The sequence below is a fragment of the Zingiber officinale genome, chromosome 1A, assembly GCF_018446385.1.
Source record: "Zingiber officinale cultivar Zhangliang chromosome 1A, Zo_v1.1, whole genome shotgun sequence".
Lineage (NCBI taxonomy): Eukaryota > Viridiplantae > Streptophyta > Magnoliopsida > Zingiberales > Zingiberaceae > Zingiber > Zingiber officinale.
This window is the reverse complement of record NC_055987.1, coordinates 121,648,976-121,672,430: the sequence shown is the minus strand read 5'-3', so window position 1 is coordinate 121,672,430 and position 23,455 is coordinate 121,648,976. Positions and strand designations below refer to the sequence as shown.

Here is a 23,455-nt window from a genome sequence, read left to right as displayed (position 1 = left end):
TTTTTTTTAAAAAGATTTATTTTTGTAAATTAGTTGCTTTACTAAAATAAATCATTTTTATTTGGCTAAATAATATATTTCTATTAAAGTTTTTCTACTAGTCTAATTTATTTTGTTTAAATTCGATAAAAATTTTTAAGATTTTTCAAAATTGAAAAGTAATTTTTAAATTATTTTTATCAAAATAGAAGATTAATTAATAAAATTTGAATATTTTAAAAAATAATTTTTGAAAATTGTTCTTTTAATAAACCCCTGGTAAATTTCTCAATTTTTTTGTTATTTTTTCATATCTTTTTTATTTTTTGATGTAATCAAAGAGGGAGAAATATGTACAAGTTAAGGGAGAGTAAAGACATTTTTTTTTTCTATATATGAATTTTGTAATTTTATCAACTTAGTTAATTCATTGTATTGCAATATTTTAATTAAAACTTCTTTACATAATTATGTTATCATTGCATTGAAGGTCCGAGTTGGTTCGAGTGAGCACAACTCCGGTTAGCCGGAGAATCACCCACGCAAAGAGATTAGCTATTGAGCTGATTTTGCCATGTGGAAGGCACCTTCGATGAGCAGTGTGAAGGCGTCTTTCAGCCTATGGAAGGTGCCTTCCGGTGACCATTGACCAAGTAGAAATTTATCTTCGATAGATAAAACTTATCTGATGGAAGGCGTTTTGGATCATCTTAGAGACGCCTTCCAGCCCCAGATAGAGTTTTTCAAGAGCTATAAAAAGACCTTTGGAGCTAGGAAATAATCAACAACTGAACTACAACTCGTGTGTTCACTTCCTAGCCTTTTTCTGATCTTTCAAAGAGTGTAAGAGACTTTGCCACCTTCAACGAAGGAGAATTTTAATGTACTTCTATTTATCTTGAATTAACAACCACCTAGCTTGTAACTAAATAATTCTTAAGTCTCTTTTTTAATTGTTCAGTTTTATTATTCTATTTATTTTAGTTGTGCAAGTCTAATCAAGTCCAAAGTTTGAGAAGATTAATTTGATTTTGTAGGCAATTCACCCCATCTTGTTGGCTCCCGTTGCACTAACAACTCTTGCTTACTAGATATTGAAGGATTTGAATATCATCAACACTGGTGTTTTGTGAATGATAATCTTTAAGACATCCACTTAGTTATCCACTGACATTTTCATAATAAGTAACTGATTGTTGTTATCTCCATCAATGTGTATCTTTCCATTTACCTTGAAATCCTAAGTTTTATATTAGTTTATGCATGAAAAATTCTTGTAAACATGGAGTCTTGATGAAGTCATTTATTAACATTGGTGGTGATTATGTGGGATTGAAGCCCCCTTGGTGAAATATTAATTGCAAGAGCTACAAAATGTATTTCATGTGTTATGAGAAAAATTACAATGCTAATGTTCATACTTTTCTTTGTTCAGCTAGTAGTTTATTTCTATATCTGTTCAAGTTTCTTGTAACTATGATGATTGAACTCAAGACAAGAAAATGTTTGTGTAAATATTTCATCAAAATTCTAGTAATCTTTTAATAATCATGTTCAAGACATTGAAGCTAATATTTTCACTTTTATCTTCTATTCTTGGTTCTGTAAATTATCTATTAAAAGATTGAGTCTGAGTGGTAATTAGACTAGAAATATGGATCCTGGAATATGATAATATCGACTCAAAATGCTGCTGTATAATAAAAATATTTGAACATTCGGGATATCATTTCCCTACCTGATGGGATCCTGAACATTCGAGATCCTCAACATTCTAGTTCCTATACTTGTTGGGTACGGGATTGGGAGAAAAATTGATACTAATTTTTATCAGGATAGGGATTGGGTAAGATGGTTACGGGATGGGGATTGGGTAAGATGGTTAAGGGATAGGTCCCTAGCCGATTCCACCCCCGTTCAGATTCTCTGTTTCCTTGCCCCTCCGAGATCGAGATGATGAACCTCCTTTCCCTCAGCCTCCTTCTTATCCTTGGCCTCCTTCCATTATAATCGGAACTCAGAAGAGGAAGTCGAAGGTGCGGATAATTGGAGTCGAAAGTGTGTAGAGATTACGTAATTAAAAATAAGAGTAGAGAAGATGTATATGAAAATAATAAAATAAACTATCTATTTATAGAATTTGAAGAGTAATAGATATTAAATCATAATTATTAATAAAAAAAATCAAATTATCTCAACCGTTAAATTTTTTTTATTCGCTTATCAGCTGTTCCAATGATAATAAACTCTCGTGATGGTTGCCAAATATATAGATATTATAATGATATATAAATGACTGAATTTATTATTTGATTTATGAGTATATATAAATTGTATTTTAAATTTATGATAAATAGGATTTTCCTTATATAACCAATCAAACAAAACATAACTAATTTTCCTTATATAACCAAACAAAGACATGATTAATAAGTTTGACCCGGTTGTATTAATCAAACTTATTTTCTTTAATCCTAAGCAAGACAATTAAAATTATATAATTAAACTTATAAGCATAGATAAAAAAATATCCTATCTAAAATTATTTTCATGATTAAAATACGAAAGGATTTTGTATACAAATTTATAAGGAACATAAAAAAAAAAGTATTGCGTAAATATCTGTTTCTATAATTTTTTTTCCAAAATAAGAAATAAATGAAAATGTCTTGTTTTAAAATTCCTAACGGAACGCAGCAAACTTCTCTATATAAAACCCTGTCGACGGAGAGAGTTCCCACTCTTCGTTTTTTGGTTGTCGCGATCCCTCGCTAGGTTTTTTTTTCTTTAGTTCCCGCGCTAGATCCAGAAGGTATGAAGAGGAAAAGGGCGGTGCGTAATAAGAAGCCGAAGCCGATCCTTTTCGGCGAAGGGTGGGAGGTCATCGAGCAAGGCGTCACCAAGATGAAGAGGATCTTGGAAGGGCTTCCCGAACCACCTTTCACATCCGAGGAATACATGAAGATCTACACGTAATATTTCTTCGTGATTTTTGATGTTTCTCCTGCTTTGTTTTGGCTAATCCAATCTCTTGTGCGAGACAGAACAATCCACAATATGTGTATCCAAAGTTCTCAGTACGATTACACGGAAAAAATGTACATAAAGTACAAGGAAGTGATCAAGGAGTACATAACTTCCGTGGTATGTTTCCTTTGTTCTGATTCCATATTAATTTTGCAAGTGTCCTTGGAAAGGCTCGACTGTGTTTTTCTTATTATCTTTAGTCAAGTAGCTATAGGGCCAGCCAATTGATAAGCTGCTCGAATTTATCAGAAAAAAATTATGATAGCAAGAGTTGTGAACTATATGCCTTCGCCTGACTGCTTCCTTTTAAATAATGTCTAATTTCGGAAGAATCTGCATTCACCATGATTAAAACAAGCACTAAGTACCATGTGCGAATATAGAAAGATGTGGCAAAGTGATTACTGCAACAGTTTTTTGTGTAATTATCCATCTAATAATGACAGGTTAATGTGACTTGATACAGCTAACCCAAAAAAATAAAACTCTGTATACATAGTGGTTCCTAGAACTCATGTTAACTCTAGGTAATAGTAAAACAATTATGTCTTCACACAAGAGAAAAAAATGTTCACTTTGTATTCACATAATCCAAAATTATCAATTGTATAAGCAATGGAAGAAATCCCCTTGTACCTCATACCTGCTTGCGACAACATTAGACTAAATGCTAAATTCAACAGCAAGAATAAATTGTGAATGTCGTGTAACCAAAAAGATATATGAGGAAAAAAGACCGTTAATATTAACAAAGATGGTATAACATTTGCTCTGTCAAATTTTTTGCTGAGGCACCTCTTTTACTATTTGTTAGAAATAAAATAGATTAGGAGTGTAAACTACAGATCTATAAATTATTGTTTATATAAATTATGAAACTTCTTCAATCACATGGTCATACTTCCTTTTGTATAACTTGGAAATAAAAAAGTATTCTTGTAATCTGATAGTGTTTCCTTTTTTTTGCTCAGGTATTGCCCTCTTTGAAGGACAAGCATGATGAGTTTTTGTTAAGGGAACTGGTCATAAGATGGTCAAATCATAAAGTTATGACCAAATGGCTTTCACGTTTTTTTTCGTACCTTAGTCGCTTTTTCATCAAGCGGAACTCACTTCCATCACTTGATGAAGTTGCATTTACAAGTTTTCGAGACCAGGTACATTGCCATCCTCCTTGTTCGTTGTTATCCCTAATCAATAGTATGCAATTCAGATCTCTGCTCAAGTATTTTTGTCCATGTATCTTTAGTTTATGGTACAGCTATAGTTAAGATCCAATTTTCCCTTTTCTGTTATAGGTTTATAAGAAGACTAAAGGAAAAGTTAAAGATGCTGCCATTTCTTTGGTAACTTGATCCTATTTCTTTAATCCATTTTTCATATTCAACATGTATTAGATAATGTTTGTCGTTCTCTGCCTTCTAAACAGATTGATCAAGAGCGCTGTGGTGAACAAATTGATAGGGGTCTGTTGAAGAATGTTATTGAAATTTTTGTTGAAATTGGAATGGGCAAGATGAATTATTATAAAAATGATTTTGAAGAAGAAATGCTTAAAGAAACAGCAGCCTATTACTCTAGAAAAGCTTCAAATTGGATTCTCGTCGAATCATTCCCAGATTACATGTTAAAGGTGCTTCACATACATATCTTTATGAAGCATTCATTTCTCCGATTGAATGTTTGGTCATTCTTATTTTTTTTTACTAGGTTGAGGAGTGCTTAAGGAGGGAGAAGGATAGGGTCGTTCATTATTTGCATGTTACTAGCGAACCAAAATTGATAGAGGTATAGTACGCTTTCTTAGAAGATCCACCAGGAACTGATTTATTTCTTCCCAAATGATCTTTCCTTAGAGCTCAAAAGGAGAGAATTTTGAAATCGTGGATACATTTGTACACCTCAAGGATAATACTGAGGAAATAGAAATGTAACTAATCTTCATTATGTTCGTTTCATATTTTTTAATGTTTTGTTGAATTTTCATTACTTGTAGCAAGTGCGTCATGAGGTTCTATGTGTTTATTCAAGCCAACTTTTGGAAAATGAAAAGTCTGGTTGCTGTGTCTTAATTCAAGAACACAAGGTACAATTTTCTTGTTGGTGCTATCAATTAGAGATTTTTTCCTATGACATCTAATCATGTTATAAAATCCTTATGTTTAATTGACACTTCAGGTGGATGATCTCTCACGGATGTACAAGCTTTTTTCAAAGATAGACGACAGTCTATGTCGTATCTCTCAAATTTATAAGAAGGTTCTGAAATTAGCAGTTGCAACAATATTAATTTTCTACTACAAAATTAACTCACATAGTTTGGGTTTTGATTGTCACTATTTTTCTAAACTAACATTATTGTGCAGCATGTGACTGTTCAGGGTACCACTTTAGTTAAAAAAGCAGATGATGTTGCAAGTAATAAGGAGGTAACTATCAATTATCTTCTTAGACAATACCCTTGTTTATTTGTCAGCACTCTTTGGTCACATCAAGGTGTTACATTAGCTTTCCTTTCACAAGTCATACTTTTGGTCCTGTACTTCTGTTGCCAACATTGTTTGATTTTGTGTTCATATGTTTGGTTTGCCCAAGTAGGTGCTATTATCTTTCCTGGTCTTCATTCTTATTTGTGCTGGTTAATCTTTGTTTTGTTTGTTTATTTGGATGTACATTTTCTTTATGTTGTTTTTACTGGAAAATTTTCAGGCAGAGAAAAGGGTTGTTGTTGGCTTGCAAGAACAGGTAAAGCTCGAGCACCTTAGTATGACTATTGTTGCTCTCTATTTGATTGGCTGTTGCTTGTGAACCTTACTTACTCTTGCTTGTTTTCAGACTTTTGTTAGGGAAGTTATTGAACTTCATGACAAGAACATGCCACTCGTGAATGATTGTTTCCAAAATCATACCCTTTTCCATAAGGTTTGGCTATGTCAATATGGCGTGTTACTTGAATATTATTTGTCTTTTTTCCTTGCTAAATCTTTGTATGCCCTTTAGGGACTCAAAGAGGCATTTGAGATTTTTCTCAATAAGACTGTTGCTGGTAGCTCGACTGCTGAGTTACTGGTTAACTATTGTGATAATATTCTTAAGAAGGGTGGAAGTGAGAAATATAGTGATGAAGCAATTGAACAAATACTTGAAAAGGTACATGCTTGTTTGTGTAATTATGTTCTTCTCACTTTGTCACTTTGCTGTTGACCTCTGCATTTTGGACTTGACATAACTGAACCAGTCTCCTATATTTGCAGGCTGTGAATTTGCTTGGTTATATCTATGACAAAGATTTATTTGTTGAGTTCTATAGGTGAAATAACCTCAACTGTCTATTAATTTTCATCACTGTATTTGCTGTTATTTATCGTCATTTATGTGGACATATGTTTGTAGGAAAAAGCTTGCTAGGAGGTTGTTATTCGACAAAAGTGCTAATGAGGACCATGAGAGAAGCATCTTAACAAAACTAAAGCAGCAAAATGGTGCACATTTTACCTCAAAGTTGGAGGGAATGGTTCGTATACCTACATCTCAAGTGTCGTTGCATTTGAATTAATAACTAAACATGTTTGGTTTATTTTTCAGGTAACTGATATGATCCTCACTAGAGAAACACAAGCTGATTTTAAGGAATATCTTCAATATAATCCACATACAAATCCAGGGATAGATTTATCAGTTACTGTTTTGACAACTGGATTCTGGCCATCTTATAGATCATCTGATTTCCACCTTCCTTTTGAAATGGTTAGCAAATTCATTTTCTACTTTTACCTTTGTTTAAATTTTATTAGAATTTATGGTAACATAATGATTGGCCTACACACTTGACGATGATAAAACTTCAATTATTTAGTTATTTTACGTGGCCGCAAAAGGGTATCCAGAAGGGGTTCAGATCTAGTTGAACTGAAAATTTCTCTAATCAACAAAGTTGAATCTCTTAGATTCATGATTTGTGCATTACTACAAAAATTAAGAACTTGATATGTCAAAAGGGTCATGCTTTGTATTTTTTAGATTTCTAAAGAATTTTTGCTTTCAGACTAAATGTATACAAGCTTTCAAGGAGTTCTATCCGACAAAAACAAACAGCAGAAAGCTCACATGGATATATTCTTTGGGGACATGCAATATTACAGCCAAGTTCGAATTGCAAACTATAGAGCTTATTGTGACAACATATCAGGTATTTATTAAATCCTTTTTCATCTATGCAAAATAAAAATGTATGTTAACTGAAAACATTGAGTTGTTTATAGGCTGCAGTTCTTCTGCTCTTTAATGACTCAGATCGATTAAGCTACTCAGAGATCATGTCTCAACTTAATTTAGCCGATGATGATGTAGTCAGATTGCTTCAATCCCTTTGTTGCTTGAAGTATAAAATTCTGAATAAAGAACCAAATATAAATTCTATTTCTTCAGATGACGTCTTTGCGTTCAATTCAAAATTCACCAACAAAATGAGAAGGATCAGGGTATATGCTTTTTACAACATAGAAGTTAGGCTATTGTTTTTAACTTTTTTCATTATTCATTTTTATTTGACTTCTCAGATACCCCTTCCAATTGTGGATGAAAAAAAGAAAATACTTGAAGTGGTGGATAAGGATAGAAAATATGTTGTTGATGCTTGCCTGATTCGCATTATGAAAAGCCGGAAAGTATTGAATCATCAACAGTTGATTACAGAATGTGTCGAACAACTTAAAGTGTTCAAGGTAAAGAACATACACCTAACAAAAATTATTGTTTTTGATAATTTTAGTTATTTTAATTTGTTCATCATTTCATATTTTTGCAGCCTGACTTGAAACTAATTAAGAAGCGTATTGAAGATTTGATAAATAGAGAATATCTAGAGAGAGACTCGGAAAACCTGAATCTGTACAGATACATTACTTGATCGATCTAATTATTGGTTGGTGAAAATAAGCATTCCCCTTCTCAGGTTTTGTCAATATTAGCGCATTCCAGTCACCTTCAAAGTCATCCTGTTGTATGATTTTAGGCTCCTGTATATTTATACACTGGTTAATAATAAATTGAATTTCTTTTATTCTATTTTATTTTGACAATTGTATATAAAATTTCATACTCAAGCGTGGTCAAATGTTCCTTCACCATAAACACGGTCAAACAAACTCCACTTGATTGATGAAACACACGTGATTTTTTTTTAAAAAAAAAACTTTAGAAGAATTTTAAAAAAATTTGAATTCCAAACAGGCTTTCACCCTTTCAAACAGCTCTTCGATAACGGGCCTAGTCGAGAAGCTCGGCCCAACTGTAAGATATATAATTATATCACATTACACATAACTCGGCCTTCTTCTCATCGACTCCATTCCCAGTCCCACTTTCTTCGTACACGTTTAAAACCCTACTCCACCTCGTCGCCGTCGCTGCGATCTGCTAGGTCGTCCCCGCTGGAAGCTCGGGAAGATGTCGCTCCGGGTGTTGAATCCTCAAGCTGAGGTGCTGAACAAGTCGGCGGCACTCCACATGAACATTAACGCTGCCAAGGGCCTTCAGGATGTGCTAAAAACGAATCTCGGACCCAAGGGCACCATCAAAATGTAATTTTCTCTCTGTTTTATTCTTTATTATGCGCATCCTCCTCCTCTCCCTGCGCCAAGTATTTAATTTCACGTGCAGGCTTGTCGGAGGGGCTGGGGACATCAAGCTTACAAAAGATGGGAACACTCTCTTGAAAGAGATGGTAAGGGGACTGGATTTTAAGTCTTTAAATCCAATAAATGGTTTGGTCTTTCTCAGCATTTTGTTGGATCTGCAGCAAATCCAAAACCCTACAGCGATTATGATCGCAAGGACTGCAGTCGCGCAGGATGACACTAGTGGTGATGGCACAACCTCCACTGTTCTCTTCATTGGGGAGTTGATGAAGCAGTCAGAACAGAAAATCGGTGAAGGTATTTCCTGATTGATTTTTTAAATTACATTCCCTGATGATCTCACCATTTTTGGTTTTTGTTTGTCCTTCATGAGATTTTTAGCCTGGCCAATGCAATCAATGCCTTAATGTTAGTTTGAGGTTTTAGTGCATGCTTGATTTGCCTTAAACTGAGTTGTAGTACTATAGAGTGTAGATTCTAATTCTGTGGCTCCATCCTCAAAGATTATTAGTAAGGTTGATTTTTTCCATAAACTATCTATACATCCTACTAATCATAACTCTTGCCAAGAACTTTTCCACAAATGAAATAATGGATAGTTGGTTTTTGTTGTCTTAGAGTTTTCACTATAATAGTCTTTTTTACTTGTGTACTTATCCACATGCATTATGTGACATTGTCTAAAGGGATCACACGTAGAACTTGACATTAGTTGTATCATTATAGTGGAGTATAAGTTACTCAGATGCAAGGATTTGACAATATGTTACATTCTTCATTCCATGGCTTGTGGTTTTAGGGTTGCCAAACAAGAGTGAGTTTGAACTTGAAAGAGTTAGATGGTTGTAATGTGTGATTATAATCAGTAGGCATTCAAAAGAGGATCAGTAGCTGTTAATATTCTTATGGTTGAACTCACCATGGAGTTAAATAAGCAAGATGTGACTTTTACATTTATGATAACCATTTATTTTATTAACATTTTGGAAATTTAACACTCGTGAAAATTAAAGCAATTAGTTGTTTTGGTGTTTGTTAGAGCAATTGCCTGTATAGGCAATGCCCTTTTAGCTACTTATTTTAGTGTTTACGAAGATTATATCTCATTATATAGAAACTCTTATTCATTATTTTAAATGTTGAATAATATCAAAATTTCATCTTTTCAGGAATGCATCCAAGAGTGTTGGTAGATGGTTTTGAAATTGCCAAGCGGGCTACTCTAGAGTTTCTAGAGAAGTTTAAGACACCTGCCGTGATGGGTGACTCACCTGACAAGGAGATATTGAAAATGGTAGCAAGGACAACACTTAGGACAAAGGTAAACTATATATATATTTTTTTATAAAATAGTTTATAAGGTCATTGTTTCTATGAGTTTCTCTTAATGCTGTTTGAATTTTCTTTTGCCGTAGTTATATGAATCGCTAGCTGACCAACTGACCGACGTTGTTGTTGATGCAGTAAGTTTATTTTTATTTGCACAATTTTTTATTGATCTGCTTTAATGCCTATGGATTAAGTGTGAATAAAGCACTTCAATTGTGATAAAGCTCCAGACTGACTGCAAATCTCAATTGATTTTTTTTATTGATTGAGGAAAATTATCAGCTCCATTTTGTTGAAACGCATCGGTATCACCTGGATGAATTTCTGTTTGATTCTTGTCTTTATTTGGAATCTGTTTATCAAAATCGTTCTTGGTTCTTAAGCTGAAAACCTCTGCTCTATGCTACACACTTATTCATGAAAATTTGATCATTGTACCATTTCTTGGAGTCTTATTTGCTAACATTTCATGGCATGCACTTGATGTTTGTAATCTCGGTCTTAGTTACTGTCATATTTACCAACATTCATTTTTTTTACATTAACAGGTACTCTGCATACGAAAACCAGATGAGCCAATTGATCTTTTCATGGTCGAGATAATGCATATGCGCCATAAATTCGATGTTGACACGCGCTTGGTATGTTTTCTTGTGATTGTTACTCTAGTGTTGTTAAAAGTCTGTAGATTGTTTGCATAGGCGCCCAAATGAGGTGAGGCTCAAGTGCGTCAACACCTAGCCAGATAGACGCTTCCTGTTCAAGTGCTTGCTTCTAGGTGATACACTGCTTGGTAAAGAAAAGGAAAAAAAATTCTTGTGGAATATATAAAAAAATCCACTTAACATCACACTAACTTCAGTACAAACCATCAGGCTCCTCTTCTTAGGAAAAAAATTTACTCCTTTCTGGTGCAAAATTTTTGTTTTCAAATTATCCTGCACACTTTAGTGAGTTACACATTGTTCTGGTTATGATCATTGTAGCTAGTTATCTCTCCGAGAAAAGCTTTGTTACATGAAAATTGTTGGGTAGCTCAGTCAACATTAGAAATTAATTGCCCAAATAAATATAATGATTGATTGCAAGACAAGTTACCATTGTTTTAAAAGAAATGATGTTTTAGAAAATGGAATTCATTGCGTATATGATATTCTAAGGCGTGTTGAACACCTAGGAGAGCTTAGCAGACATTATTGCAGGCTAGGACCAAAGAAACAAATGGCGAACACATATTCAGTGAAAAGGAACAAATGACTTGGTTCCTTTGATGATCAAGATTTTATCTTGATGATATCTTTAATTATTGTGATTTTGAAAAATTAAACTAAGCTTTTTGATATTGTAGTATGTAAATTGCAAATGTTATCCTAAACATTTCTGTTATAATAAATAAATACTTTAGATATTAATTTTATGCATGCTATTTATAAATATCACTTATTCTACATTATCACTGATCCGGCGGTAAGAACAGGGGACCAGGTCAACGCCACGTGGAAGTCAAAGAGCCGGGCGGTTCATCGAAGAGGGTCGGACCAACCAGGCCGACCGGAGAAAGGGGTCTACCCGACCGGGCGGCCGCCCGGTGTTTAGCCGATGGCAAAAGGCACCCCTATGGAAGTCGGGGTTCCGGCGCTCATTAAGCAAGATTGTAGGGCCGAGCGGACGGCACGCTCGGCCGAAGGCATGAAACATACTGCTAACGGTCGCCACAAAACACATTACCAAAAACTTCCCAAGTGGACCATCATATTTGACCGGTCGGACGGAAGGCGGACGTGGGCCGGTCGGGTGCCTGGCAGGAGTTCGGGGAAACAGACAAGGGACATCTTCTGACAGCTGGCATGCTTCGTGATATGGTTATACTCCAAATCACGCGACAGGGGGTTCCGCTGTCCCATCGAGGACATGTTGGGACTGTAGCAGTATGGGTCAGGTAAGCTCACTGACAAGCCCTTACTGGGGTATGGGCTACGGACACGTGTACATCTCGGTGTGTGTGCACTTGCTTCTCCGCTGCCCTATATAAAGGCCCCCATCCTTCGCCGGAGGTACGCATTCTGATATTTCGAGAGCCACTTGCCACTGCTTGCTTGCCTGACTTGAGCGTCGGAGGGTCGCCGTCGGGAACCCCTTCCCGGCCCGACTTCTGTGCAGGTTCGCCGGAGCTTCGTGCAACCAATCGAAGATCCACACCAACAGCCGGGGAGCGCCACGTGCCCAGCGTCCGTTGGTTCAGCATTCGGACAGGATCAAATTGGCGCCGTCTGTGGGAACGCTCCTGCATCCGAACGGAAGCAATGGACGAGGCTGGACGACCACACATGGTGATGCTCTCCATGGAGAAACTCGACGCTCTGATAGAGGCAAGAGTAGCTAGGCTCGTGGAGCAACAGGAGCAGAAGGCTCAAGTAAAAGGATAACGCAGCAGGCCGCCTCCACCTCTGGGGGGCCGAGCGGCCATGGAGGATCGACCGGGAAGTTTCGCCATCCTCCTGGCCTTGATAAATTTCGACGAGTACATTGTATCCACCTCACTCCACGAGTATTCGGGAGTTGAGAAATTGAGTCAGATCTTATGCTGATCGGCAGGTTAGTTTTTCAGATAGTTTCTTTCGGGCATAGAATTCATCGTAATTTTCCGAAAGAAGGCCCGTGCTGTTCGGCCGGGCGTATATCATCGGAGCCAAAGGCTCGATAACGAAGGCCCCGAGCCGTTCGGCCGGAGGTATAGTATCCGAGCCAAAGGCTCGATAATGAAGGCCCCGAGCCGTTCGGCCGGAGGTATAGTATCCGAGCCAAAGGCTCGACAATGAAGGCCCCTAGCCGTTCGGCCGGGAGTACAGTATCTGAGCCCAGCGCTCGACAAAGAAGACCCTGAGCCGTTCGACCGGGAGTATGTTATCCGAGCCAAGTGCTCGACGAAGAAGACCCCGAGCCGTTCGGCCGGGAGTATGTTATCCGAGCCAAGCGCTCGACGAAGAAGACCCCAAGCCGTTCGGCCGGGAGTACGTTATCCTAGCTGGGTGAAAGGTGCGCTAAATGTAAATTTATATACATCAAAGGATGACTAATGTGTTCGCCGAGCGGCTTCATTAAAATTAGCCTTTAAGGCCGTCGAGCTCCGACGTTAAATATCGAGAGACGAGCCGACGTCTATAAACGTCCGAGCGGAAGACCGTCGAGCTCCGACGTTAAATATCGAGAGACGAGCCGGCGTCTATAAACGTCCGAGCGGAAGACCGTCGAGCTCCGACGTTAAATATCGAGAGACGAGCCGGCGTCTATAAACGTCCGAGCGGAAGACCGTCGAGCTCCGACGTTAAATATCGAGAGACGAGCCGGCGTCTATAAACGATCCGAGCGGATTAAAGCAATAAAAAGTACGACCAATGTCCCGAAGCACGCGATTTCGATACCGTTCGATCGTCTCTACGCTCCGATTGGCCCAGTATCCAAAAGTACTTGGCATTTGGTAAACGAGCTCTATCATCAAAGAACACGGTATATTTCGCCGAGCGGGGAGATCACGACGATTACTTTGTTAAAATTCCTTTTGGGGAGCACGAGAAGTAATAATGGGCGAGCGGATAAGCACACATTTTGGTTAGGGAAAAAGACAGCAAATACAAGGAAAGCATTGCATTAAAATTAAAACTTTAGGCCGGGCGGCCTAAGTACAAAAGGGATCATATCTAGCCGAGTGGCCGAATTACAAAAGTTACTCGATATAATCGTAGAGGGTCTTGGGGATGTTATCCAGAAGCGCCACCTGATCGCCGGCCGGAATATTAGTGGACTCTGGAAGAAGGCCCTTGGACTTCAAATATGTCATGGTAGCTGTCATAGCCAAGTCGAAGACTGTGTACATCCGCTCACAAATTTTCTCCGAGAATTCGGGCGAGCGGATGTAGCCCTGTCTCAAGGCAGCGACTCGACTCGGCTCGGCATCTTGATATTCTTTGAAAGCCGCCTGGGAGCCAGTGAGGGCCTCGTTCAGATTCTGAAGCTTTTCCGCGTCGGCCGAGCGGCCCGCCTTCTCCCTGTCGAGCTGCTCTGTCAACTCCTTTATCTTCAGCTCCAGGCCCCGAGCCTCCACGTTCTTTTTCTCCAGATCGGAGATAGCTGTATTTTTCCGAGTGGTGGCCAAGGTTATTTTTGTGTCGAGCGACTTGACTTGTCGCTCGGACTCGGCCAAGGCGTGGGCCTGATCGGCTGTCTTCTTCTGCTCGGCCGCCAGCAGATTTTGAGTTTTCTTCAGCTCCTTTTGCAGCTCGGAATATAAAGGGCCCTGAGGGCCGGACGGACCAACTGCTGCATTCAGTTGTCGCAGCTCTTCATCCACTAAGGCTAGGCGGTTGGAGACTGCAATCTCCTCCATCCATCTCTGGCAAAAGAAAATTAGAGTTGTTATCGGCCGATCGGAAATAATGCATACAAAACTTCCAATAGAGTGAACTTACCCCCGTGGCCTCCCGCATGTGGCTATTGGCCAAGTTTCGGAGGGGGATCAGCGCTGTGCGTGCCCGAGCATCGGCCCACATCTCAGCTAGGGGCCCTTTCAAGGTGATGGTGTGCTCGGGCGCGGTTGGGCGGTCGGCCTCTGGAAGCAGCTCTTCAGTCGGGAGATGAAGAGTGACCCGAATCGTGCGGCCATGACCGGGGGTCGTTCGACCGGCGGTCGGAAGGGGATCAGAAGCCGGCGCAGAAAACTGGGAATGAATGGTCGAGCGCTGGACTGAGTGACGAGCGGGCGGAAGGGTGCTGATTGGAGTAGCCTCAACTGGAGCAGCTGGCTCGTCCCAGTCAGAAGGCGTCCGGTCGGACGAAATGGCTTCGACCTCTGGCGCCTTGCCTCGAGCGACTGCGGTGGCTCGGTCGGAGGGTTGGACCGCGGAGGTAGCCGAGCGCAGTGGAGTCTCCACTCGGTGCCTCTTTTGCAGAGATTGCTCCTCCTCCCGAGCGGAACCTTCCTCGGGGGCAGTTGGTTCTCCAGGGGGGTGGCTCCGCTGGCCACGTTTTGCTGAGAAGCTGGAGCGGCCGACTCAGCTTGAGTCCCGCTCTCTCCTTCGTGGGATCCGACCGGCTGGATACCCAACGCTTCCATTTCTCTGGCCGCCGCGGCGTCCAGAGCTACCGCCTTCCTCTTGAAAACGCCGGCCATCACCGAATCCATGACGATATCCGCTGCAAGGGAAAGAAAAGAAATCAATTAGCAATTAAAGCAAATGCCCAAGCAAAGTTCTTACCGAAGCCGGTCGGAAGAGGAGTCCGTATGGGACTCAGGCCGAAGATGTACATCACTCCTTCGTGAAGAAGCTTGTTGATGTCAAGTCGCAGACCGGCTAGTATATTTGCAGCGTAGAGATAGTCCGGTCGGGTCTTGAACTTCTTCAACTCGGGAGTGGGGGGTAGGCTGACCTGCCACTGGGTCGGGATGTTGGCCCGATCGGGCATACGGATGTAGAAAAAATAATCCTTCCAATGTTTATTGGAAGTAGATAGCTTGTTGAAGAAGACTAAGCCGGGTCGAGCTTGGAACATGAAGGTGCCCGGCTCGGCTTGCTTAGGGTAGTAGAAATAAAAGCAAACCTCTGGTCGGAGGGGGATGTTGTGAATCTTGAACAAAACAACAACACCGCAAAGGAGACGAAAGGTGTTGGGTACTAGACTGCCGAGCGGCACATCGAAATAATTACAAACATCTAGGATGAAAGGATGTACAGGGAACCGCAGACCGGCGGTAAATTGGTCGCGGAAGACACAGAAGGCTCCGCACGGCGGCCTGTGCGGCCGAGCGAAAGGACCGGCCAAAAGAAGTTCAAAATCTTCGGGGATTTCGAAATTGTCTGTCAGGATATCAAAATCACGCTGGTCGAATCGGGACTGCATGGTGGTGTACCATGGGCCGAGGGATTGGTCTTCAGGGTGCGAGGAACTAGCCATTGGCCGAGCGAAGGAGGCCAGGAAAGAGGACAGACAGAAACAAGAAGAGATCGCCGGAACAGTATCCGGGAGCAAAAACGGGAGAAAGAAATGTAAAGAAAGCACCGGAAACAAGAAAGGCAGGAGGAGAACCTTACGAAAAAGAAGGAAGATCGAAGGGAGACACCGGAGATCGCCGGAAGCAGGAGAACGCAACCGTCGGAGCTCTAAAACGCTGGGGGCAAGGGTTGAAATCGCAAAGGCAGATAAGAGAAAGAGAAGAAACGAAGAATTTATAGGGTGGAGGCCGGGCGGCCTCCACCGTCGGATCCAGGTCATGGGAATCAAGGCGTGCATCGGGCCGTCCATTTCGAATCGCTTCGATCACATCAAAGCATCATGCCACCGTCGCCGTACAATGATGGCATTACGCCACGTGGCATTCGACCATTCAAAGCATTTAACGAACGCATGCTCCGCTTTAATGTCGAAGATTGGCGCAGAACACGAGGGGATCCAGCGAATGCCATTGAATCAAGGCCATCTCTGCGGCAGGCCGATCGGCCACGAGGGGATATTAGCACGACGGAGCCGCCCGGCCAGACTCGTAGTCCAGTCAGTCGAACTAATCGCCTCCTTCGACTAGACTTGAAGGGGAGGCAAGTGATCCGGCGGTAAGAACAGGGGACTAGGTCAACGCCACGTGGAAGTCAAAGAGTCGGGCGGTTCATCGAAGAGGGTTGGACCAACTAGGCCGACCGGAGAAAGGGGTCTACCCGACCGGGCGACCGCCCGGTGTTTAGCCGATGGCAAAAGGCACCCCTATGGAAGTCGGGGTTCCGGCGCTCATTGAGCAAGATCGTAGGGCCGAGCGGACGGCACGCTCGGCCGAAGGCATGAAACATACTGCTAACGGTCGCCACAAAACACATTACCAAAAACTTCCCAAGTGGACCATCATATTTGACCGGTCGGACGGAAGGCAGACGTGGGCTGGTCGGGTGCTCGGCAGGAGTTCGGGGAAACAGACAAGGGACATCTTCTGACAGCTGACATGCTTCGTGATATGGTTATACTCTAAATCACGCGACAGGGGGTTCCGCTGTCCCATCGAGGACATGCTGGGACTGTAGCAGTATGGGTCAGGTAAGCTCACTGACAAGCCCTTACTGGGGTATGGGCTACGGACACATGTACACCTCGATGTGTGTGCACTTGCTTCTCCGCTGCCCTATATAAAGGCCCCCATCCTTCGCCGGAGGTACGCATTCTGATATTTCGAGAGCCACTTGCCACTGCTTGCTTGCCTGACTTGAGCGTCGGAGGGTCGCCGCCGGGAACCCCTTCCCGGCCCGATTTCTGTGCAGGTTCGCCGGAGCTTCGTGCAACCAATCGAAGATCCACACCAGCAGCCGGGGAGCGCCACGTGCCCAGCGTCCGTTGGTTCAGCATTCGGACAGGATCAATCACATTGTGTTATTATTATATTACATGTTGTTCATTATGTGATTGACGGTTTTTGTATATGGAAATATGAATTGGATGGATTGATCAATAAATATTAATTGTTTGATACCACTATTCTAAATAAGTTTCTAATATATATTAACAATATATATCTATACGTTTTCAAGTAATAGATTCATACTATTAATTGTTAAATTTTATGAGGGTGAGCGTCCTCTGAAGGATATGCAAGATTACTAAAAAGGGATAGAATGAAAGTGAGTACTATTAAAGCAAATAGGTGCAATTCCAAATGTTGAGAAAAAGGAGTAAATAGGTTGAGATGGTATGAACATGTTTAGTGGTGAGCAATAGGTTAGGTAAATGGTATAAGGGATAGAGTTTAACAAATTTTAAATGTTTAGAATATTGCTAGTAGTATAGCCTTGCATAGATTCAATTGAGGTATAACAGCCATATAGCAAACCCCAAAATAGTTGGGGCAACCATGGCTTTATGGTGATATTGATATAGGTTATTAACTGTTAGTTTTTAATATGCATTAATTAACTGAGATTAGATATTATTAATAGTATGGTAGATTTATTAAGAATGTTCTATATTTGCACACTTCGAATCACTTAGGTAAGTGCCTAGCATCTTGGGCAATATGTATTGTGGCACATTATCTTAAAGAACATTGTGTTGTTTGTTGACATTGAACGTGGTATTGCATAGTCCACCCTTTTACTTTGTATTTTTAAGGATTTGGATGCATTAATTCATGAAATGACTTTTTTTCTTTGGAATTTGCAGTTTTTGGTGGTAAAGAATTATATGTTCAACAAAATGGCTTTGAGTTTTAATAAACTTGCAAATTAGCAAATATAAAAAGTGTGGCCATAACTGGAATTGAGATATTGGATATGGGAGTGATACTTTCCTTATAATTATTACTGCAAATATTGCTACAACACTTGTTAAGAAAGATATACAAGATCCCCTGGTTCTTTGGCTAGATTATAAGGGGCAAGTAGCATCTTTACATGGGTACTCCTGTTGCATTTATTTCTTGGTCGTTGAAGGTTTTACCTACTTAGGGACACACAAGAATTGACGACTCTATACTGAGGGATTGCTTTTAATTAATTGCTTCACTTTAGTTGTCTGGCTCATTCTTTCTTCTTTTAAAGGTTGAAGGCCTTGTCCTTGATCATGGATCTCGACATCCTGATATGAAGCGGAGGGCAGAAAATTGCTATATCTTGACTTGCAATGTCTCCTTGGAATATGATAAAAGGTAAATCTTGACGTGTTTGTTTTTCATTCAGTATTTATGAAAAAGAAAGTCATAAGAACTGGTACATGAGATAAATCCATTTTTGCTACATGTAGATTTTTTATTTGTTATCATTTGTCTTATTCTCGTGGCTACTTTGAAACTGAAAATTACATCACATCCAAGTTTTTGAGTGTACAAACTGAGTTTTTATTGCTCAAAAGAACTAGGAATCTGTACTAATTGAACTTTAAAATTACTTCATCTCTAAATTATTGGGTGCGAACTGAGTTTTATTTGCTCAGAAGAACTTAGAATCTACAAATTTTGACAGTCTAATCAAAGAATATAGTTTTGTGAGTTGCTTTGTAGAAACTCAAGTTGTGATTAGTATGTTGTGTTTTAATACTTTGTTCTGATCATTCTATCAGTCAATTTCATTGAATCATTTGTTAACAGCTTTCGTGTGTTGTACAAAGTTCATCAAAACATTGTGGTAATGATGCCTTTCTGATATATGTTATGCACCTGTGCGACAACAAGTTGGGCATTCTGTTATTTACAATTATAGTGTTGATAGTCAAGAACTCATCTTGTCATTGCATATGTGTGGTTGATGAGTTCTCTTTCCAGTGAAATAAATGCAGGCTTTTTCTACTCCAATGCCGAGCAGAGAGAAAAAATGGTTGCTGCTGAACGGCGTCAAGTTGATGAGCGGGTTAACAAGATCATTGAATTGAAGAACAAGGCAAATTGAATATTTTCTAAATATGTCAAATTATCTCAGTTACCTTATGTCTTCTGTTTCCTGAAGTTCCTTCTCCAATGCAGGTCTGTTCTGACAATGACAAAAACTTTCTTGTGATTAATCAGAAGGGCATTGATCCTCCATCTCTAGACCTACTTGCCAGGGCAGGGGTAAATCATATCATCTCTAGTTATTGATGATTATTTTTTTTCGCTTCAAGTTTTATCTGGGTGAAACTTTTCAACTTTCCTAGTTGCATTCATCAGAGTTGTTTTATGCCCTTCATACAATACAAAGTTATCAACAACTACTACCATCCATTTTAATTCATTGTAAATATGCAGTATGAACCAGCAAACTCTATTTTCCTTTTCTTGAGCAACCTGAGTCTTGAATATTTGCACATGCTATGCTTGTTATCTCATGAAGATGATTATATTTTATAACAGCTTATTTGCATGATCTAGTTTAGGTTGCACCTTCACTCTGACAGAAATCAGGTTAATCACTGCATTACGGGTTTCTGCATCTTACTATTTTATTAAGAATCTCTTCCCTTTACTAACTAAATTTGGTGAAGCCTAAAATGAAAATACGTTAATGTCCTTTTTGCTATTTATACCAAAAATAATTCTAAGATTTATTAGTAATTTCCACAAATGCATCAATCAGTGATTTAAAGTTCGAGACTCAACTATTGCGTATTATTAAGAATTTTTCTCATTAATTAATTAGAAATGTAGAGTTTTCTTTAGTCCCATATCTTAGAATTGACAATACTACGAGCATAGAAGATTTTATAAATACCTTGGGTCGGTGATGTTCAAAAGCATACTTTTCTCAACTTTTTGGCTAAGATTAAGTATGATATTAAATTAATTTTTTATAAGGAGGAGTCTGTTCAAAAGCATACTTTTCTCAGCTTTTTGGCTAAGTTACAGTAGCTTGTTGCTGGGATTCTCGAGCGTCACCCTAGCATTGCACTATTGCATGGGTCTAACGCACCCTTACCTAATTTATGGACGGTCTATTGGCTAATATTAAGTATAGTATTTATTCTTATTAGTTTAATATCTGATATAAAGAATTAAATTAATTTTTTATAAAAGAGAGTATGTTACTCGCAAGTGTTTATGTATTATATTGTACACGCAAGCAGGGGTGGAGCCACGCAGTTGGCCCACCTCAATTTTTTGTAATCCTTAGAGGTGTATACAATTATAAAAATATTAGAGTCTTACTTCACTAAAAAAATAAAAATAAGGGCAATCCTTAAATATTAAAATTATTTTTTACAGGCCAATTCTTTTTCCCCAAATCTTTACCTGCATTGGCCCACCTGATATAAGGGGCTTAGCTCACGCAGCGTGTGTGCACAGTCACTAGTATATATTAAAATTATGAGGTGGGAATAGATGATTAAGGTTGCAATATATTCTGCAATTAGCCAAATGTTTTGATTATATAGCAAATTGCGGGATTTTGACAAATATTCAACATTTACCTTGTTATAATGTATTTCACAAATTTCTATTTTCGAAGTTCTACTAGGAGGAACATGAGTACACTGATGTTGACTGTTTGACCTTTTGGTTAGCTAATTTTTTTCTTCTATTTGTGTATTTTGCTGCTGCAGATTTTTTTTTTTCCATAGTTATAATTTTTTGCTTAATTCATTATGAAGAACAATGATCTAGTTTTTGCATCGTCAATTGCTATTAATTATCCAGACTTTGTAAACATTACAGAGCATTACTTTTATTTTATTTTATTTTTTTTTGTGGTCATCTTTAGATTATTGCACTTAGAAGAGCCAAGAGGAGGAATATGCAAAGACTGGTTTTGGCTTGTGGTGGGGAAGCTGTTAATTCTGTTGATGACTTGACGGTTGATTGTCTTGGATGGGCTGGGCTTGTTTATGAGCATGTTCTTGGTGAAGAAAAGTATACCTTTGTTGAAAATGTGAAAAACCCTCGCTCTTGTACCATCTTGATCAAAGGTTGCATAATTACTTTGATTTCAATTTTATTAGTCCACAGTATATAATTGTAATATTAGGCAAGGATATTGTCATCTTCATTGCAGGACCAAATGATCATACCATTGCTCAAATCAAGGATGCTGTTCGTGATGGTCTCAGATCTGTCAAGAATACAATTGAAGATGAAGCTGTTGTTCTGGTAAGATTCAAATGTCTTATATTTAAAAGAGATTTACGAAATGAACCCAGATAAACTAGACTAATAATAAGTTAGTTGCACTGAAAACTAAGGGGGTGCTTGGTTTGGATAAGGGAAATGGAATGAGAATAGATATGATTATCAATAATAATGAAATGGGAATGATTCCCATACCACCCATTCCTATGGGTAATGGTCCATTCCTATGTTTAGAGGAATCAATCCGTGGGACCCACCATCATTTCCCCAAACCAAGCACCATGTTTCATTCCATTCCCATTCCAAACCTCCCAAACAAGCACCCCCTAAGACTTTAATGTAAACATCATCAGTAACTAGGGAAAGTTGAAACTATTACAAGATTCTTTAACCTACACTCCTCTGCCTGAATCTCATCCTTATTCTATTATTTGAACATATTTAATCTGTGAAATGTGATGATGGGTTTGATCCTTCTGTGTATGTTATTGCTAGTCATACAAATGGTGTGGCATATTACTTTTTGATGTCAGTTGCATTGATTTTCAAAATGGTGAATACGGAACCAACTGTAAATGAGTAGAAAATAAGAATTCCAATACTTTGCTATTTTCATTATCTTGATTTTGACAGGGTGCTGGGGCGTTTGAGGTTGCCGCAAGACAGCATTTGATCAACAATATAAAGAAAACGGTTCAAGGGGTAAGCTATTCTGAAATGTCAGGCACACAACTATCATGATGTTCATCTAACAGAATGTTGTCCACAGCGTGCACAAATTGGAGTCGAAGCTTTTGCTGATGCCCTTCTCGTGGTTCCAAAGACACTTGCAGAGAACTCTGGCCACGATACCTTAGATGCCATCATTTCTATTACAGTAAAGACCTCTTGTGATACACTACACTGGTTTTATTCCAGTACAATTCAAGTTTGAACCACAATCTGACTTGTGATGTTTTCAAGGGTGAGCATGACAGAGGCAACATTGTCGGTTTGAATCTTCATACCGGTACACCTGTTGATCCACAGATGGAGGGTATCTTTGATAACTACTCGGTCAAACGTCAGCTCATAAACTCAGGGTAAGTATTAGTTGACTTCAACAACACTTTCTTAATTTCAGTATCCATTAAGTTATTGGTTCCAATCTGTTTGCAGACCTGTTATTGCTTCCCAATTGCTTCTGGTGGATGAAGTAATTCGTGCTGGCCGAAACATGCGAAAACCAACATAGATCCATTGAGATGTCCCCAGATTTGCAAGTTACCAATTTGACATAAGAAAGTTTGAGATGTTTTGTAGTGGATTGGTGAAGTGATATGCAAGACTCAAGTACATGTTCTGTTATTTTTAATGCTCATGTAGTTCCAAGGGATACGGAGATTTTGCTTAGTTCAGAGCAAATTTTGCCCTTTTTTATTTTCCTGGGGAAAACCTCCACATTATTGCAATCGTGTAAGTTTGTCAGATTCAAAAATTACTTCTTTTAGGGTTTGAAACTACATTTTTATGCCAATCTATGCTTCGGTATGCTATTTCATATAGAAACCTGTTGATGTTTTATGAAAATTTTTAGTTTCTATTATTTAGACAATAAGAGTTTTTGTCATAAAAAAACAGATATTTAACACATATATATCAAAGATCTGAAGGTCTTTCAATGAATCAAGCGTCTGAATCCACCTTGCTTTTTAAGCACTAATAAGTTTTTGTTGTAGGTTTCTTTTTTATCATTTTTATAATTTAAATATTTAATTATTCGAATCAACTAATCTTTAAAGTGAGAGCATGCTAATGTGAGATGCATAGGTGCAATTAAATCTATTATACATACAATAAATTATATGATAAGTTATATTTTAGGCGCAATTAAATTTTAATATAGATGTTAGTTATATGTTTTATCAAATTATTTTATATA

General features: G+C 38.9%; 2 protein-coding genes, 1 non-coding gene and 1 pseudogene across 3 annotated transcripts; all 4 read left to right on the top strand.

The window, feature by feature from the left end:
- Window positions 1-2,724: 2,724 nt before the first annotated feature.
- Window positions 2,725-7,970, top strand: LOC122009603 (cullin-1-like). Its single transcript, XM_042565824.1, has 19 exons — window positions 2,725-2,951; window positions 3,024-3,123; window positions 3,978-4,163; window positions 4,305-4,352; window positions 4,436-4,639; window positions 4,717-4,794; window positions 5,003-5,092; window positions 5,185-5,265; window positions 5,373-5,435; window positions 5,716-5,751; window positions 5,842-5,928; window positions 6,007-6,156; window positions 6,261-6,316; window positions 6,400-6,520; window positions 6,592-6,753; window positions 7,052-7,195; window positions 7,269-7,487; window positions 7,566-7,730; window positions 7,814-7,970. Exons 1-19 carry the CDS (start codon window positions 2,794-2,796, stop codon window positions 7,913-7,915), a joined length of 2,250 nt encoding a protein of 749 aa, XP_042421758.1. The 5' UTR covers window positions 2,725-2,793; the 3' UTR covers window positions 7,916-7,970.
- A 364-nt stretch (window positions 7,971-8,334) lies between these two features.
- Window positions 8,335-23,036, top strand: LOC122029695 (T-complex protein 1 subunit zeta 1-like). Its single transcript, XM_042588796.1, has 15 exons — window positions 8,335-8,588; window positions 8,668-8,731; window positions 8,807-8,942; window positions 9,815-9,966; window positions 10,061-10,108; window positions 10,523-10,615; window positions 18,542-18,648; window positions 19,261-19,375; window positions 19,459-19,545; window positions 21,170-21,374; window positions 21,461-21,555; window positions 22,168-22,236; window positions 22,304-22,411; window positions 22,498-22,616; window positions 22,693-23,036. The coding sequence occupies exons 1-15, from the start codon at window positions 8,455-8,457 to the stop codon at window positions 22,766-22,768; spliced, it is 1,608 nt and encodes a 535-aa protein (XP_042444730.1). The 5' UTR covers window positions 8,335-8,454; the 3' UTR covers window positions 22,769-23,036.
- LOC122039406 lies at window positions 20,207-20,385 on the top strand (annotated as a pseudogene).
- LOC122039401 lies at window positions 20,387-20,579 on the top strand. Its single transcript, XR_006128223.1, has one exon. It is a non-coding gene; the product is annotated as a U2 spliceosomal RNA (small nuclear RNA).
- Window positions 23,037-23,455: the final 419 nt, after the last annotated feature.

Bases quoted from the DNA above. Each gene is read 5' to 3' on its own strand.
- LOC122029695 (XM_042588796.1), top strand. From the start codon at position 8,455: ATGTCGCTCCGGGTGTTGAATCCTCAAGCTGAGGTGCTGAACAAGTCG. The intron at 10,109-10,522 runs GTAAGTTTATTT...TTACATTAACAG, and splicing joins CCGACGTTGTTGTTGATGCA to GTACTCTGCATACGAAAACC. The intron at 21,556-22,167 runs GTAAGATTCAAA...TGATTTTGACAG, and splicing joins AAGATGAAGCTGTTGTTCTG to GGTGCTGGGGCGTTTGAGGT.
- LOC122009603 (XM_042565824.1), top strand. From the start codon at position 2,794: ATGAAGAGGAAAAGGGCGGTGCGTAATAAGAAGCCGAAGCCGATCCTT. The intron at 6,754-7,051 runs GTTAGCAAATTC...TTTTGCTTTCAG, and splicing joins TCCACCTTCCTTTTGAAATG to ACTAAATGTATACAAGCTTT. The intron at 7,488-7,565 runs GTATATGCTTTT...TTGACTTCTCAG, and splicing joins ACAAAATGAGAAGGATCAGG to ATACCCCTTCCAATTGTGGA.